The following is an 18,552-nucleotide window of genomic DNA, read 5'->3' on the forward strand; positions in this document are numbered from 1 at the left end:
TGTTGGCCTGGTCAAGGACGCTAACGTTGGTGCGTCTGTCCTCCCAGGGAATTTGTAGGATCTTGTGGAGATATCGTTGGTGGTATTTCTCTAGCGACTTGAGGTGTCTACTGTAGATGGTCCACGTTTCTGAGCCATACAGGAAGGCAGGTATTACTACAGCCCTGTAGACCATGCTAGGTACTGCCACAGATACTGATACAACACATAACCGACAGATGTAATCATGATTATTATGATAATTATCATTCTTTACCCAAAGACGTACACCGTAAACACAGGCTTTGAGTGCAAGTCATCACATCTGATTTTAATCAATCATTACACTTATGACTCAAATTATATAAATATGTAAGTACATGGATCACAAATGTGATACTTACTCAGGCGGATCTGACAAAGTCGTTCCTAGCGCTTGCAGCACTGGTTGCCCTCACGCACCTCATTGGTCGCCAACGAAACCACCTCGGCTATGTCGGCACATATCCTCTGGTAGACTTTTGCGGTAGGCTTACCCACCCACCCTGGGTCAATTGACCCCAGCGTGACTCCACCTCCTGCAGGAGGGAGGGATTTGCCTTGTCGGAGAATCTCCTCGCTCGTTTGCATCCTCCCAATTGTTTCTCTCCCACATCACTGCTTTCACCAGCATCCTCAGTCTCCACAGCGTGCTGTGTCACCTCCTCCATCCCTTCCATTTTAAATATTATTTTTTTGACAGAAATTCGGTGGCAACAACGTTCTTTGTGCTCAGCAGTCTTTTTGCTGTTGGTAAATCTCTCTCCTGCCTCCCAAAACAGCCAAACAAGCAAACACACCCACAAACGCTTTCAGTTCCTCTCTGCTCCCCCTCTCTCTCTCTCTTTCTCCTGTTCTGTGCATGTACTGATGACCCCTGACCTCCTGAAACGCAGGAAACGACTGTTGCTATGGACGCAGACACTTTACGGCAGAGGTTCAAAAAAATTGGACGCGAACACCCATTTCCGATCGCTCACGGTAACGCTCATTTTATAGAAATGGAAAGTTGGGGTTTTGAAAATGCGCGATAATCCGGCGATCTCAAAACCCATATTTACCGTCAACGCTGGAAATAATGGCAATTTTTTGGCTGATCTGCACAAAAGTGGAAAGTCTAGCCCAATGTCTTTAACACAGTAAAACAAAGGCGCTTCACAGTAGCATTATCAAACAAATTTTGACACCGAGCTACATAAGGAAATATTTGGGCAGACAGGTCAAAAAGGTAGGTTTTAAGGAGCATCTTAATGGAGGTAAGAGAGGTAGAGAGGCGGAAAGGTTTAGGGAGGGAATTTCTGAGCTTGGAGCCTTGGCAACTGAACGCACTGGTGGAACGATTAAAATTAAGGATGCTCCAAAAGGCCAGAATTGGAGGAGCACAGATATCTCAGAGTTATGTAGACTGGAGGAGATTATAGAGATAGAGAGGGGCAACATTGTGTGTCTTTGCGATCAACCTCAGTCCTTCCATTGGTAAAACCCTTATCCATGCTTTTTTCATCCATAGACTCAACTACTGCAATGCACTCATGACCTTCTGTCCTTCTACAGATACCAGCTTGTCCAAAACTTAGCCCCACACTAACTCCTGTTCGCTCATCACTCTCACTCTCACTGACCAACAATGATTCCCTGTCACACAACGTATTAAATTTATATTCTTAGCTCTAATTATCGCCATGGTCTTGCTCCATCGTATTTCTGAAATTTTCTCCAGCCTTATATCATCAACTCCTGCCCCCTTTGATCCTCAGTTTGAACTTTGTGGATCCCACTGCCCTTTCATGCAGTGGTGGTGGCAGATCCTTCAGCTGCCTTGACCCCGCTCTCTGGATTTCTCTCTCTAAACACTTATGCCTCTCCATTTCTTTTTTTTTTAAACCTAAAAAAAAATCAATTGTTTTGATTACATTTTTGGTTACATCTCTTCCTCTGTGGCTCAGTGTACTTTTCAATACTTAATAGCCATTTGTGAAACAACCTGAGGCATTATTTTTGGCATTACTATATAATAGCAACCTTTTTTTGTCTAACAGCTTTCCTTTTAAAGGGGGCACTTGTAGTGAGACGTTAAATCGAAACCCCACCTGACCTCTCAGGTAGACATAAAAGATCCTTTGGCATTATTCAAAGAAGAGCAGGAACTTCTTCTAGTGTCCAATCCAAAACTGATCCTTCAACCAACATCACTAAAACAGATCTAGGGGTATGGTTATGTTATTGGACTAGTAATCCAGAGGCCTGGACTAATAATCTGGAGATGTGAGTTCAAATCCCACCACGGCAGCTGGGGGAAGTTAAATTCAGTTAATTAACTAAATCTGAAATTAAAAAGCTAGTATCAGTAATGGTGACCAGGGGCTCAAGTTTCGGCCTGAGTTGCTCCTATTTTTTTTGAGCAACTAATTTAGAATGGAGCATCTTAGAAATTGCAATTCTCGGCATTTAGTTTGCTCCAGTTCTAGTGAGTTAGAATAGTTCCATTTTAGAACAATTTTATTTTCAAAAAGGGGGCGTGTCCAGCCACTTACGCCTGTTTTGCAAGTTTAGGCAGCGAAAACTTACTCCAAACTAACTTAGAATGGAGTACGTGTAGATTTTTGTACGCTCAGAAAAACCTTGCCTACACTTTATAAATTGGGCGCAGGGAATGAGAGATGGGGGGGGAAGGGAAGTTAGGGAATTTTACAAGCATTTAATACTTCACTTCTACAAATAAAGAGCCATCCTGAATAATAAATGATAAATAAAGCAAATAAAAAATACATTTAATTTTCCTACCTATCTGAAGCAGCAACAGCAACAGCAGGCTCCGAGCGAAGACTTAGGCCGTTCGGCCAGAAGTTGGGGAGCCGTACAAAGCACCGGGAGGGACAGCCAGCCAGCCAGCAAGTTTAAAAGTTTAATTTGTACTTCAAGTATGGGTGCTGCATTATCAACACCACGTATTATGCAATGGTTCTCCATCAATTCACTGCATAGGAGAGAATTGATTGGAGCTCACCGCACCAGGAATGTCATAGCCCATAGGCTGATGGGCAGGAGACCTTACCCACATCGGCAATATCGAGCCAGGCATTCGTACCTGGACATGAGTGAGGCTGATTGTGTCAAAAGACTGTGTTTCTGCAGAGAAGTTGTCGTTGAGATCTGTGATATGCTGAGAGCAGATTTACAGTCCAGAAGCAGAACGCCGACTGCCTTGTCTGTTGAAGTGAAGGTTATAGCTGCACTTTCCTTCTATGCCTCGGGATCGTTTCAAGCTACAACTGGAGATGTGTGCGCCATCTCTCAACGTGCAATACATGCCTGCATTTACCAGGTTACAGCTGCACTGTATGCGCGGAGGAATGACTTCATCAAGTTCCCAATGATCAGCCAAGCAATGCATGACAGGGCTGTGGGCTTCTCCAGGATTGCTGGCTTCCCAAAGATACAGGGCTGCATTGATTGTACCCACATCGCCTTGCGAGCACCTGTGGAGGATTCCGAACAGTACAGGAATAGAAAAGGTTATCACTCCATTAATGTGCAGCTCGTGTGTGACGACAAGCAGCGCATCTTGTCAGTCGATGCGAGATACCCATGATGCGTTCATCCTATGTGACAGCGTTATATCTGACATGTTTGAGCAGCAGCCAGAAGGACAGAGCTGGCTACTGGGAGACAAAGGGTATGGCCTCGCCACCTGGCTCATGACGCCCCTACGCGTAACACGGATGGAAGCTGACCATCAGTACAACATGTCACACATTGCAACGCACAGCATCAGAGAGAGGACCATTGGCATCTTGAAACAGCGTTTCCGATGCCTGGACCATTCCGGAGGCCACTTGCAATACTCCCCTGAGATTGTCAGTCACTTCACTGTTGTGTGCTGCATGCTGCATAACTTAGCCATCATGAGGCAGCAGGAGCTGGTAGTGGAACCAGAAGGCCCAAATGAGGGAGAGTGCCTGATGATAGTAATTTGGAAGAGCAGGATGAGGATGATGATGACTATCAGGAAAGCATGCAAGTGCCTGATGCCGGAGCACGAGGTTGGAGGAGGGCCGTCCATCGTGCTCCTTTAACGATTGCTCGAGCCCTGTGCCAGCAGCTCATCCGTGAACGCTTCAATTACTGATGCCTGAGGGCTCTGCGACTACTGTTGCGCATGGACATGTTTATTTTTTGGAGTTGTTCCTATGTTGTGTTGTGTTAATGGAACATGATTCAGTTTTAATGAAAAAATATTTTATTGAAAAGTTAACGATAGTGTAATAAAATATTTGTTGTATCAAACTTTACTTTTTAATATGACTTGTTAAGATCACTTATAAACTTGTAAAGTTACAAAAGTTACAAAACAATTTCAATGTGAAAAATCTTACACTCTTAAGATCACTTAAACTTCAAGATCACTTTTTAGGTACAAAATTAAATAAGGTACAAAATGTGAGGACATAAGATCACTTAAAAACCCTAAGATCACTTATAAGTTGTCAAGTTACAAAACTTACAAAACAATTTCAATTGAAAAAAGTTACTACAGTTACATCAAGAACAAGAACAAAAGCAGAAAAGAAAGGCTGCAACCATCTCTCATCCACATCTCGGTAAATGTTCACTTCTTCATGGGGCTGTCATTTGATTAGCCGGGCTGTGTGCCCTTATTGCAGCAGCTACCTCCATGAGGGCCTGTGCCGTCACTTGCATGCCCTCCCTGACGGCCTGTGCCGTCACTTGCATGCCCTCCCTGACAGTCTGTGCCATCACTTGCACTCCCTCGGACATTCCCTCCCTCATTTCCCGTGTCATTGCTACTATTTCTCTCGTCAGTACCGTTATCTCTTCACCCACTGCACTGACGCTGCCCACGAGTGATCGAGTAAGGTCATTGCTCTCCACACCCAATGCCACAACCTGAGTCACATCTGTTGCACACTGCATCTCAGGAGAGCGTGTTTCCAATCTCCTTCTCCTCTGCCTGGGTCTGCCTCGTGACACCACGCCACTGGGAGCCGCGGGCTGGGACGGTGGGACCCTGGGTGTCCCAAACGGCAGCACTCGAGTGGGAGCCACGGGCTGGGATGGTGGGGCCCTGGGTCTTGCATCCGGCTCCACTCCAGTGGGAATCACGGGCTGGGATGGTGGGGCCCTGAGTCTTGCATCCGGCTCCACTCCAGTGGGAGCCGCGGGCTGGGATGGTGGGGCCCTGGGTCTTGCACCCGGCTCCACTCCAGTGGGAGGCGCAGGCTGGGATGGTGGGCCAAGGGTGTAAACTGCTGCATTACATCAGCAGCATCACTGGGACCCGCAACATCGCAATCTGTGAAATCATGGAAGGTGGAACCAGAACCTATGGAAGTGGGAGGCGCAGGCTGGGATGGTGAGGCAGTGGCTGTAAACTGCTGCATTAAACCACCAGCACCACTGGGACCCGCAACGTCGGAATCTGTGAAACTATGGAAGGTGGAACCAGAACCTATGCAAGGGTTTGAAACACTAATGTCCGCTAATGTGGGCTCATAAATATTAAGTTTGAAGGTCTCCCCTGAAGACATTTTAGGCCACGCCTACACCCACCCTTGGTCTGGATCGTCCGTATCTAGTTCTTCTGGTTCTTCTTCTGGATCTTCAGGAACTTCAGAATTTGGCATCATTTTCTGCAAAATATAACAGAACAGTCAAATGTTTAGCAGGGCAGGATGGGTGGCATGAGTACTCTCACACATAGCAGGCCAGGCAGCAGGTTGATTTGAAGGGCCACGATGCATTTTCAGGACTTACCCTCTCCCTCGACTGTGGGCCCAGCTTGTGCTTTTCTCCAGGTACGACTCATCAAAGCAGCGACCCTCTGTTCCAAGGGTGTCAGCGTATGCAGATTTGGCACGTCTCCTCCTGTTCGAGTTCTTTCCCTTTTGTTGTGGGCCAATTTCTTCTGCAAAGATTAAAATATAACTTTTTACAAAGTGCGTCTTTCTGCAGGGTGGGACATACAGATAGTCACATTTACAGTTAAGATTCCATTGAAAAATGAAAATATTACTTACACTAACTACTTGACCAAGGTTGTGCCATTTCTTTTTACACTGGCTTCCAGATCTCCTGGTATACACCACTGCACAGTAATCTTCTGTAACTTGATTCCAGTGTTTCTTCATTTCTTTGGGTGGCACTTTTATGCGACCTCTGTTGCTGGTATCGAGCTCCTGCCATCTCTGCTCAATGACGTTAACTAATATCTCCACTTCCTCATGCAAGAAATTCTTTGTTCTTGGTGGACATTGTTCCATTGCTGTATTGAATTGACACTCTGATTTTTCAAAACACACAGTCCTTATTTTGCATGCACCTATGCAGCACTTGTTCTGGAGCTTTAGCAGCAACAAACAGCACTCACTGATTTCTGCTGGTGATTTCTTCAATAGTGCTGCTAAAAGCACTCCTTCAGGCACAAAAAATCACCAAAATTCACTCACAAGCCTTTCCACAGCTCCACAAAACAAAACAGCACTTTTCCTCATTTACCTTTAAAAATGGCCGAGTGCCAATGTTTGTCTCCCACTGCGCATGCATGTACGCTCCAGCGCGCATGCGCTGGGCTGCCGGCACTAAATGTGCTGCTGTGAGATAGCCCCGCCCCCCCTGCCAGCAGATCTTTGGCGCCATGCTTTGGCCCTGCCCCCCGCAGCTGCTGGTACGCCACGCCGACCTGGAACAGGCCAGAGAAAGATCGCAGAATACCGAGGTAGGCTTTTGGTGCACTTTTTCTTCCAGCAAACAGGCGTGCCCCTCGGAGGTGTGCCGTTCTAAAGGAGGGCTGAAACTTTCCCCCCATGAAACTACCGAATTGTTGTAATGTCTTTTCGGGAAGGAAATCTGCCGCACTTATCTGGTCTGGCCTACATGTGACTCCAGACCCACAGCAATGTGGTTGACTCTTAACTGCCCTCTGAAATGGCCTAGCAAGCCACTCAGTTTTACCAATCTGCTGCAACAAAGTCAGCACTGAGAGTACCTTCAAGAAGGCGACTCACGTATTCCTGGAGATTTGATCATGTGGCATTCAATTATATGACACCACCCATGTGTTGCTTAATCACATGATATTTAATTACGTGACATTTGCCCACTGTTTGCAAATGTTATTGCATTTACCTTAGTTCAAGCCCGAATAAAATATTTGACTTTTTATTTTATAGTGAGATGAATAACATAATTTATAAATCAATGAAAGAACAGAAAAGAATAGAATTATTTAAGGATAAGTGATGTTTGAATACAAACTACTTCTGTGATGTTTCTACAGTATCGACCACAATGCACTAAGTAAATTCTATTGACTCAATATAAGTAATTTCTTATTAAAGTTTTCATTCATTTTTTGACTTTTTACCATACACAGCAAGTTATAAAAACAATAAATAAAACCAAAACTAATTCAATTCACAACTCCCACATCCCACAGCATCAGGAGGTGAGACTCAGTCCTCAGGGGGACAGCACCAAAGCTGCCTGACTCGCTTAATAAAAAACCATTATACAACAGAGCACATCACAGACTGACATGAACTCCCTCTCCCCCAGTTTGTGTTTCTCCCTTCCCAGTTTGTTTCTCTTTCTCTCCCTCCTTCCCCCAGCTGTGTTGCTTTCGCAGAACATATGAAGTTTCCAGGTGATATTCATTGGCCCCAATGCCGCCAATCCCACAACAGGTAAGGTACATTCCGAATAGTGGGGAGACCAGCCGGGCCCAGACAACATGAATTGGATGCAAGCCCTGACAGCTAAGGTATTGCACATATGGGAACGATGCATACAAAGACCATTTCTGCTGAGTCGCCAGCAGAGCTGGGGAGCCCAATTCCAGTAGATTCCCACCAAAAGCGGGAGGGTTAGAAACCTTACGGTGTCGACAAAAATACTTCACTGGCTGTGAAACACTATGTCGTCCTGAAGTTGTGAAAGGTGCTCTATTAATGCAATTATTTATTTCTTTATCTAACTGTACATGGCCCTTTTCTCCCAGTAACTGTCGACTGGAAAATTTCACTAAAGCACAAAGAGATTTGAGAGAGCTGAAGAAATAAAAATATATGGCTAAAGCCTTCACATAGTTTACTGCATGACAAAAGTTAGATCTACAGATCTAGGCATTTTGCACTATACCTGGTAAGCATTTTACTTAAATAACAAGGAAATGATAGAAAACAAGAGCTTTTCATTTAAGTATGCTCTTAATATTAGTGCCTTTAACAAAGTCAATCGTAAATAAGTATCGTACAGTTTTCATTTCATTAAGATAATTTAAATTAGTGCATCATGATGATGATGTCTGTTATAAAGAAGTGACTATGAAGCTTTCCTACTAGCATGTTAAACTCAAGTCGGCAACCAGCAGCTGCTGCCTCTTTTAAAAAATAATTTCTCCCCTCCAAGTCACACACCATCCTGACTTGGAAGTATATCGCCATTCCCTCATCGTTGCTGGGTTAAAATCCTGGAACTCCCTCCCTGACAGCACTGTGGGAGTACCTTCACCACACGGAATGCAGCGGTTCAAGAAGGTGGCTCACCACCACCATCTCAAGGTCAGTTAGGGATGGGCAATAAAAACTGGCCTTGCCAGCAACACCCACATCCCATGAACGAATAAAAAAAGAACTGATTATCAGAAGAAATATAGGGAGCATTGGCAGGATTTTCCAACAAATTTTCTCCCCTCTTCTGATAGCAGTAACTCAAGATACAGTTTTTTGGGGCTGTAAGCTCTCTTTTACCTTGCCTAAGTTGCTATTCCTCATGTGCAAGCATAAACTATTAGTGTCAGCAAATTATTCAACCTGGCAGAACATCAGAGTTAAGCTTCGTCTGCCCTTACCCAATTCAGTAAAACCACTCTTTCCAACAGAGGTCACCGGTTAATGATCAGGAGTAGAAAACTTGTCTGCTTAGTCTAGGGGCACTCAGGTCATTTGTAGAATCCCAAATGCCACACTTCAATCAGCTAATTTAGCAGAGACCACAGATCAAACCTCGTGCATTCCTGGTCTGTAAACTGCATTACAATTGATCATCCACTGAGCTATTGGCAGGATGGTAAAGGATTAGGATTAGTTTCTTTGAAACACATTGGCCCAGAAATTCCTGTCTCCCGGGTCCTTACGGAGTGACTACGGACCCGTGAAGGCATCGGAAAAGCCGGTTTTCAGCGCACAATGCGCATGCGCTGAAAACCGGCTTTTCCGATCCGTCCAGTTTCTGGCTTGACACATCTCCAGCATATCGGGAGCGAGGACATTTGCACAGGCAAGATTGCGGTATTTACGCATATTTTGCCCAGCAAATGTCCTCAAAATTCTTGCGCCTGATAAAAGTAGGCGCATAGCCTACTTTTACAGGTGTAAGAGTTTAAAACATACAAAAATATAAATAAATTAAAGTAAAAAAAACACATTCTTTTTTAAAACCTTGCCCAATATGTTACATTTATTTTTAACCATAATTAAAACATTTTTTTTTAAATCGGCAAATTTTTTTTCTTTAAAAAACATTTCTAACAACTTCAATTTCTATTAGTGTATTTATGTGAGGTGTTTTTTTAATGTTTTATGTCGTGTTTGTGTGTTTGGGGGTGTTTCTCATTCATAGTAATAGGAGATTCGGATTTACAAAACACCTATTACTAGAATGAGAAAATACTTACCTGTGATTGGGTGTCCAGGCCCATGTGACTCCTGCAGACGTCCCGACGTGAATGCGTTCCTCGAGTCTGGGATCTCGGGCGGGCATTCGACCAAAAGTTAAGTGCGCATCTTTTCTCTTACTTTTAGTCGAACGCCCGTGGGAAGAAGAAACAGGAATTTCTGGGCCATTACGAATATTAGAAGGGCATCAGAATTTAATGTCCTTGAAATAGAGATTGTGGAATTAGTCTTTTAAGACAGCTCTAGAATAGTTTTAAAGGCTTACCCCAATTTATCTACAATACTACCAGCAAACCAAGCTTCAGATGATTTACCAAAAAGCCACAAAATTGATTTAGCTTAGGGAGTTGATATGGGCTATGAAGCTGTATTTGGGTAATGAGGAAAAGAAACAATTGTCACTTTGTGAAAACATTAAAACACTTTAAAATTAAAGCCACCAAACAAAAAATAAAGTTGTAAAGGAGTAATAACTTACTTGTATTTGTTCATCTCTTCCTCAGTAGTTTCAAAGTGTTCTTTCAGTGTTTTTAGTTCTGTATGTAACTTTTGTTGCTTTTGCTCTTGACGAACTATCTCAGATATTTGGTCATTTAGCTGCTTCTCAGTAGCTTGTAAGTTTGACTCCATTAAAATGAGCTTCTCTTCTCGATTTGCAAGCTCTTGAGCTACAATTAGACATTAATATATTTTTTTGATTAAAGTCATCCTGTTTACTTCCTTATTAATTGCATATAATAATATTCCAAGATTTCAATGCTGGATGTTGCAAATACACAAATAGAAGCCAATTTTTTTTCTTCAATTGTTTTCTCCCCTTCTCTCCTGAAAGCATTAATTCCTTGCTGGGCATAGTTCCATGGTTGCTCTGTTACTTGCCAAAGTAGCCATTACTTATGTGTGAGCCTTGACAGTGAGTGTTGGTAGGCCACTCCACTATTAAGGGCAACACAGTTGAGCCTAATCCTGTCCTCAGACATACACTTCTAGCAAAGATCATTGGACAGCAAACAGCAGCAGGACCTTGTGTTGATTTTTCCCACGGTCACAGAGGCCACTTGTACTGCCCAAGTTGAAATCTGCCAATTTAGTTTAAATTTTTTTTAAAATCGCATGTTGTTAATTCACAAAAGTTAAATAGTCTTACAAATTGCTATATTAGAACATTGTGCTCATATTTCGAGAAGGTAATTTGAATTAGCATGACAATTGGGTAATGGAAAATTGGCAAAGATTCCACCTCAGATCACGCCATCAATCTTTACTGGCTGGCCATGAAATAATATTGATAGACTGTGTCTACAGTTGTCTGTTCCACCTGTCAGTTGGATTTCAGGGTGCATAGTACAGGAGATTATGGAGGAACAGGGGGCCAAGAAGAAAATACTGCATGTAACCAGCACTCGGCAATGGGTCACAGAAAAGCCAAACACCAACATCATCTTACCAAATGTATTAACAATGAAAATACAACATTTAAGCATCATATTATATTTCTGTAAAACTGCTGAAAACAAAAAGTCCGCAATAGATGTCTGCCTGAATGCAGCAAACATATCACCTTATTAGGACAGTTTTAAATGTGTTGCACCCTTCACTTCATCTCACATATTAACTGAAAGTCATTGCCAAAAAAGACACAATAAGAACTTTGTTATTTGGAATAAGAGTTAGCTAACGGAAATTACCATGTAAATCAATCAATATGAAACGGAATGAAAATCAATCCAACCACCTTCAGAACAGTTGCATGGTTTTGATGTCGGGAAAACATAGACTCATGATTACACCACAGTCATGATTAATATGAGTCAGCAGTAACAGAAATGTTTAAACTTGTGCTTTAGGAAATCACACAGATGACTTAGATTACTAAATATTTAACTCTCTGCAAACATTTGTGATTCATCTTTAATAACGACAGTACAACTATAGCAAGGGGTTGCAGAAAACAGGTTGACAGTTTAAACATCCAGGACTATAAATTTGGCTGTGAAATGGAAAGAAATCATTGTGCAGTGCCCACGCCTGAAACAGGCGTTCGGGCATTCACATATGAAAAAGGACCAAACACCTGTTTAGGCCCCCACTGCAAGATTGGTTTGCCCTGAGGCAGCTGGCAACAGCATCGGCAGCATTCAGGAAAAACAGACCATCAGATCGCCTGCTACCTACAATATGAAATATACTTGCCTGATTGTGAAGCTGAGAGAAAAAGGAGAGCTCCTCCCAACCCCACATTTAAAGAATGCAGCCCGCAGGCATTCTACCCACCATTCCTCCCTCACCCCCCATACCTGCTGCCATTCCAACTCACCCGGCCTCTGATCTGCCCAAACCTCCACAACCTCCGATCTCCCCGTGCCACACCCCCGCCTCTGATTCTTCTCCCCCAACGTCACACTACCAATGGCCCAATCGTCACTGACGAATCACTGGCTCCGTTGAAATGAGGCCCAAGGACCAACATCAGGGCGCCTCGGCCTCACCATTCAGGTGCAGGAATTGTACCCTACGCCCCAAAAATGGCCGCAGCTGAATCTCTGACACACCCCACATCAATTTTAAACAAATTAACGTGAATCTTTGAAAATAATTTTAAAGATTCCCAAACAATTTTGGAGTGTCGCTTTTGTTCAAAAAAATCTTTGAATGCAATATGAGATCTTTGTAATCAAAAGAGAAAATTATCAAAAATCTTTCAATAAATCCTGACCATTTATCACAAACAAAAGATTATAAAACAGGTTAATCAGCACCTCTAATTCTCCATATTAACCAAGTTTAAAAAAAAAAATTATCTGTTCTTCCTCAGTGAGTTTTGGGGCACAGGCATCAACAACAGCATGCTTTCTTTACAATCCCTTTGGCAGACTTATGACTGCCCGTGGCTATAACACAATGTACCTAATGTTCAAACTGGCAGGTAATCTTATGTCAAACATCTTCTTTTGATTTAAGATGATCAATAGATTCTTGTTAAGAGGCAATTTCTTAGATGTTTTCACCTTGCCTTTCTCACAGGTAACATTTACAGGAGCTACATTTGTGAATCAGGAAAAATAAAAAGCAACTATGATGCTTTTTGAGCAAAGGTTTCCTGTGCACAACAATTTTTGATCAATACCACAAGTGATCTGCACTTATCTGCAATGATATGTTAGTACTGGAAAAAAATTGTGATCGACCCCTAGTTCCTTCTTTAATTTGAACTACCAACATAGCAAAAGGGGTTGCAGTTCAGTGGTGCAAAAAAAAGCAGTTAAGTAAAATTGAAATTTCCTTTTTTCAGTTTTGTGTAAAAAGAAGGAAAATGCAATCTTCCAAGATATTTTTATGCAAAATAGTCTGTAATTCATAATTAGACCAACAGGTATGAGGTTGTTGCTGCCTGTGTGGATGAGGGAAAAGTCTGCAGGGTGGATGAGCAAACTGACCATGGCATCATGGGGGCCATTCAAGTGGGGGGAATGAAAAGGAATGTTGTAATGGTAGGGGACAGTATAGTCAGAGGGATAGATACTGTTCTCTGCAGCCACGACCGGGGAGTTCCAAAGGCTGTGTTGCCTCCCCGGTGCCAGGGTTAAGGATATCTCTTCGAGGCTGGAGAAGAATTTTGAGTGGGAGGGAGAGGATCCAGTTGCTGTGGTCCATATAGGAACCAACAACATAGAACTAGGAATGAGGTTCTGCTGAGAGAGTTTCAGGAACTAGGATCCAAACTAAAAAGCAGAATCTCAAATGTAATAATCTCTGGATTATTACCTGAGCAACACACAAATTGGCATAAGGACAAGCAGATCAGAGAGTTAAATGCGTGACTCAAAGAGTGGTGTGGGAGGAAAGGGTTTCAATTCATAGGGTATTAATACCAGTACTGGGGAAAGAGGGAGTTGTTCCGTTGGGACGAGCTTCACTTAAACTGGACTGGGACCAGTATCGTGACAAATCGAATAACGAGGGTTGTAGATAGATAGGGCTTTAAATTAAAAAGCGGGCGGGGAGGAGGGGCGGGTCGGGGGCGGGGGGGTGGGAAGAGAGGTCAGGCGAGGGGAACTTTAGAAATCTAAAGTGAAAAGTCAAGGCAATGGAGCAGTGTAGCGATTTGGGTGATTAGCAGAATGTGACAGGAAGGGACAGAGAGTTTAATGGTAAAAGTGCATCAGCTAATAAAGTGAAAGCAGGGAATAATGGTAAAAAATTTAAATTAAAGGCTCTTTATCTGAATGCACGAAGCATTTGTAACAAGATAGACGAATTAGTGGCACAAATAGAGATAAATGACTTTGATCTAATAGCCATTACAGAGACGTGGTTGCAAAGTGACCAAGATTGGGAGCTAAGTATTCCAGGGTTCTTGATGTTTAGAAAAGGCAAGCAGAATGGAAAAGGTAGGGAGTAGCCCTGATATAAAGGATGACATAAGGACAGTAGTGAGATGGATCTTGGCTCGGAAGATCAGAAAGTAGAATCAGTATGGGTGGAAATAAGAGATAACAAGGGGCAGAAAACATAGGTGGGAGTAGTTTATAGGCCCCCCAAACAGTATTAATCAACAAATAACAGGAGCTTGTAACAAAGGTAACACAATAATCATAGGGGACTTTAATCTTCATATAGACAGGACAAATCAAATTGGCAAAGGTAGTCTGGAGGATAAGTTCATGGAATGCATTCGAGACAGTTTCCGAGAACAATACGCCAGGGAATAGGCTATTTTAGATCTTGCACTGTGTAATGAGGCAGGGTTAATTAGTAAGCTCATCATAAAGGATCCTCTGGGGAAGAGTGATCATAATATGATAAAATTTCACATTGTGTTTGAGAGTGAAGTACTTCAGTCGGAAATGAGATTCTTAAACTTAAATAAAGCCAAGTACATAGGTATGAAGGGCGAGTTGACTAAGGTGGATTGGGAAATTAGATTAAAAGGTATGATGGTGGATAAGCAGTGGCAAACATTTAAAGAAATATTCCTAAATTCTCAATGAATATACATTCCATTGAGAAATAAAAACTCAATGGGAAAAGCTAACTAATGAAGTTAAAAAGGATAGTATTAAATTAAAAGAGGATTATAACATTCGGATGAACTGTAGTAAGCCGAAGGATTGGGAGAGCTTTAGAAACCATCAAATGATATCCGAAATATTGATAAAAAGAGAGAAAATAAAATGAGAGTAAACTAATAAGAAATATAAAAACAGATTGCAAGAGATTCTACAAGTATGTAAAAAGGAGAAATATAATGAGAGTAGACTAACAAGAAATATAAAAACTAATTGTAAGAAATTCTACAAGTATGCGGAAAGGAGAAAATAGAATGAGAATAAACTAGCAAGAAATATAAAAACAAATTGTAAGAGTTCCTACAAGTATGTGAAAAGAAAGCAGCAAAAGTAAGCGTTGATCCCTTGGAGGCTGAGACAGGTGAAATTATAATGGCGAATAAGGAAATGGCAGAGATTTTAACAAATATTTTGTGTCTGTCTTCACAATAGAAGACACAAAAAGTGTTATATATGTGGATTTGTATTTACTCTTTACAGCCACCACAGGGCTCATCCCCTGGAGTCCCAAGGGATCCCAAAATCCTTGGGAGCACAGGTACTTAAGAAGGCTTCACAGGTTGGAGAGGCACTCTGGAAACCTGCAATAAAAGACTACGGTCACACTTTACTTTGAGCTCACAGTGTTCAGTCTGACTCTTTCCCCATGCACAACAACTGGCGATGAGATATAGATAGCGAACCCAAAGATGCAGGGAACAGTGGGAATTCTGGAGAAATTTTTGGAGGGAGATGATTGGGAAACTTTTGTGGAGCGACTCGACCAATACTTCATGGCCAATGAGCTAGATGGGGAAGGGCGATTCTCCTCACTGTCGGTGGGGCACCAACATATGGCCTCATGAAGAATCTGCTCACTCCAGCGAAACTGACGGAGAAATTGTACAACGATTTGTGCACACTGGTCCAAGAACCCGAAGGAAAGCGTTCTGGTGGCAAGGTACCGGTTCTACACCTAGAAAAGGTCTGAAGGCCAGGAAGTGGCGAGTTATGTCGCTGAGCTAAGACGCCTTGCAGGACATTGCGAATTTGAAGGACATTTGGAGCACATGCTCAGAGACATTTTTGTACTTGGCATTGGCCACGAAACCATACTTTGCAAACTTTTGACTGCAGAAACCCCAACCTTGAGTAAGGCCATAGCGATAGCTCAGGCGTTCATAGCCACCAGTGACAATACGAAGCAAATCTCTCAGCACACAAGTGCTGCTACAAGTACTGTGAACAAAGTGATGTTGTTTTCGAATTGTAACATACAGGGCAGGTCACACATACCTGGAGCTGCACGTCCGCAGATATCTCAGGGTCCACCATCAAGGCTGATGAATGCAAGGCCATTAACACCTTGTTGGCGCTGCGGGGGTGATCATCGTTTCCATTCATGTCGATTCAAAGGTTACGTTTGCAAGGGCTGTGGAACAATGGGACACCTCCAATGAGTGTGCAGGCGAGCTGCTAAGCCTGTTAAACCTGCAAATCACCATGTTGCAGAGGAGGATCACGACGAAACAGAGCCTCAGATAGAGGAGGCAGAAGTACATGGGGTACACACATTCACCAGGAATTGTCTCCCGATAATGCTGAATGTTGAAATAAATGGACTCCTGGTGTCAATGCAGCTGGACACGGGCGTAAGCCAGTCCATCATGGCAAAAGACTTTCCAAAGGTTGTGGTGCAACAAGGCTCAAGGCCAGCTTTAACTCCAATTCACACGAAACTAACAACTTATACAAAAGAACTGATTCCTGTAATCAGCAGTGCTACCGTAAAGGTCTCCTACGGTGGAGTGGGGCACAAGCTATCACTCTGGGTGGTTCCGGGCGATGGTCCCACGCAGCTCGGCAGGAGCTGGCTGGGAAAGATACGCTGGAAGTGGGACGCCATCCGAGCGCTATCGCCTGCTGATGACACTTCGTATGCCCAGGTCTTAAACAAATTTCCTTCACTGTTCGAACCAGGCATCGGGAAATTCCAAGGAGGTAGAGATCGAGCTAGACCGGCTACAAAGAGGGGGCATCATTTCACCGATCGAGTTCAGCGAGTGGGCCAGTCCTATTGTCCCAGTCCTCAAGGGAGACGGCACCGTCAGAATCTGTGGCGATTACAAAGTAACTATCAATCGTTTCTCACTGCAGGACCAATGCCCAAACCAAAAGCCAACGATCTCTTTGCAACGCTGGCGGGAGGAAAGATATTCAAGAAGCTGGATCTGACTTCAGCCTACATGACGCAGGAACTGGAGGAATCATCGAAGGCCCTCACCTGCATCAACACGCACAAAGGTATTTTTGTTTATAACAGATGCCCTTTTGGAATCCGATCAGAGGCGGCGATATACCAGAGAAACATGGAAAGTTTACTGAAGTCAGTCCCGCACACCGTGGTCTTCCAGCACGACATCTTGGCCACAGGTCGGAACACAGTCGAGCACCTGCAGAACCTGGAGGAGGTTCTTAGTCGACTCACCCGCGTGGGCCTCAGGTTAAAACGCTTGAAATGCGTTTTCCTGTTGCCTGAAGTGGAGTTCCTGGGAAGGAGGATTGCAGCGGATGGCATCAGGCCCACCAACGCGAAGACGGAGGCAATCGAGAACGCACTGAGGCCACAGAATGTGACGGAGCTGCGGTCGTTTCTGGGACTCATGAACTACTTTGGTAACTTCTTATCGGGTCTCAGCATCCTGCTAGAACCTCTACATGTCTTACTACAAAAAGGGGACGAATGGGTTTGGGGCAAAAGCCAAGAAAATGCCTTTGTAAAAGCGAGAAAATTGTTATGCTCAAACAAATTACTTGTGTTGTATGATCCATGTAAGCGTTTGGTACTAGCATGTGATGTGTCATCATATGGCGTCGGGTGTGTATTGCAACAAGCTAATGATTTTGGGAAACTGCAACCTGTTGCTTATGCATCCAGGAGTCTGTCTAAGGCCGAGAGAGCCGACAGCATGATTGAAAAAGAAGCGTTAGCATCTGTCTATGGGGTAAAGAAAATGCATCAATAAAAGTTTGGGCTAAAATTCGAATCGGAAACTGACCATAAGCCACTTATATCCCTGTTTTCCGAGGGTAAAGGGATAAAATACCAACGCATCAGCCTACATTCAGAGATGGGCGCTTACGTTGTCCGCATACAACTACGCCATCCGCCACAGGCCAGGCATAGAAAACTGCGCCGATGCTCTCAGTAGGCTGCCATTGCCCACCACGGGGATGGAAATGGCGCAGCCCGCAGATCTAGCCATGGTTATGGAAGCATTTGAGAGTGAGCAATCACTCGTCACTGCCCAGCAGATTAAAACCTGGACAAGCCAGGACCCCTTATTATCTCTAGTCAAAAGCTGTGTGCTTCACGGGAGCTGGTCCAGTGTCCCAGTGGAAATGCAGGAAGAGATAAAGCCGTTCCAGCGGCGCAAAGATGAAATGTCTATACAGGCAGACTGCCTTCTGTGAGGCAATCGAGTAGTGGTCCACAAGAAGGGCAGAGACACCTTCATCAATGACCTCCACAGTACGCACTCAGACATCGTAATGATGAAAGCGATAGCCAGATCCCACGTGTGGTGGCCTGGTATCGATGCAGACTTAAGAGTCCTGCGTTCACAGATGTAATACATGCTCGCAGTTAAGCAATGTACCCAGGGAGGCGCTGCTAAGTTTATGATCTTGGCCCTCCAAACCGTCGTCTAGGGTACACGTCGACTATGCAGTCCCGTTCTTGGGTAAAATGTTTCTTGTGGTTGTAGACGCATACTCCAAGTGAATTGAAT

The 18,552-nt window shown here is 43.6% G+C and overlaps 1 protein-coding gene across 1 annotated transcript in view; it reads right to left on the minus strand.

Moving 5' to 3' along the window:
- LOC139266053 (polyamine-modulated factor 1-binding protein 1-like) overlaps positions 1-18,552 on the minus strand; it is an 887,264-nt gene that overhangs the window by 219,387 nt on the left and 649,325 nt on the right. The window contains exon 23 of the mRNA XM_070883919.1: positions 10,192-10,381. Coding sequence (XP_070740020.1) covers positions 10,192-10,381 — 190 coding nt within the window. The remainder of the gene's footprint in view (positions 1-10,191; positions 10,382-18,552) is intronic.

Source organism: Pristiophorus japonicus, chromosome 1, assembly GCF_044704955.1.
Source record: "Pristiophorus japonicus isolate sPriJap1 chromosome 1, sPriJap1.hap1, whole genome shotgun sequence".
NCBI lineage: Eukaryota > Metazoa > Chordata > Chondrichthyes > Pristiophoridae > Pristiophorus > Pristiophorus japonicus.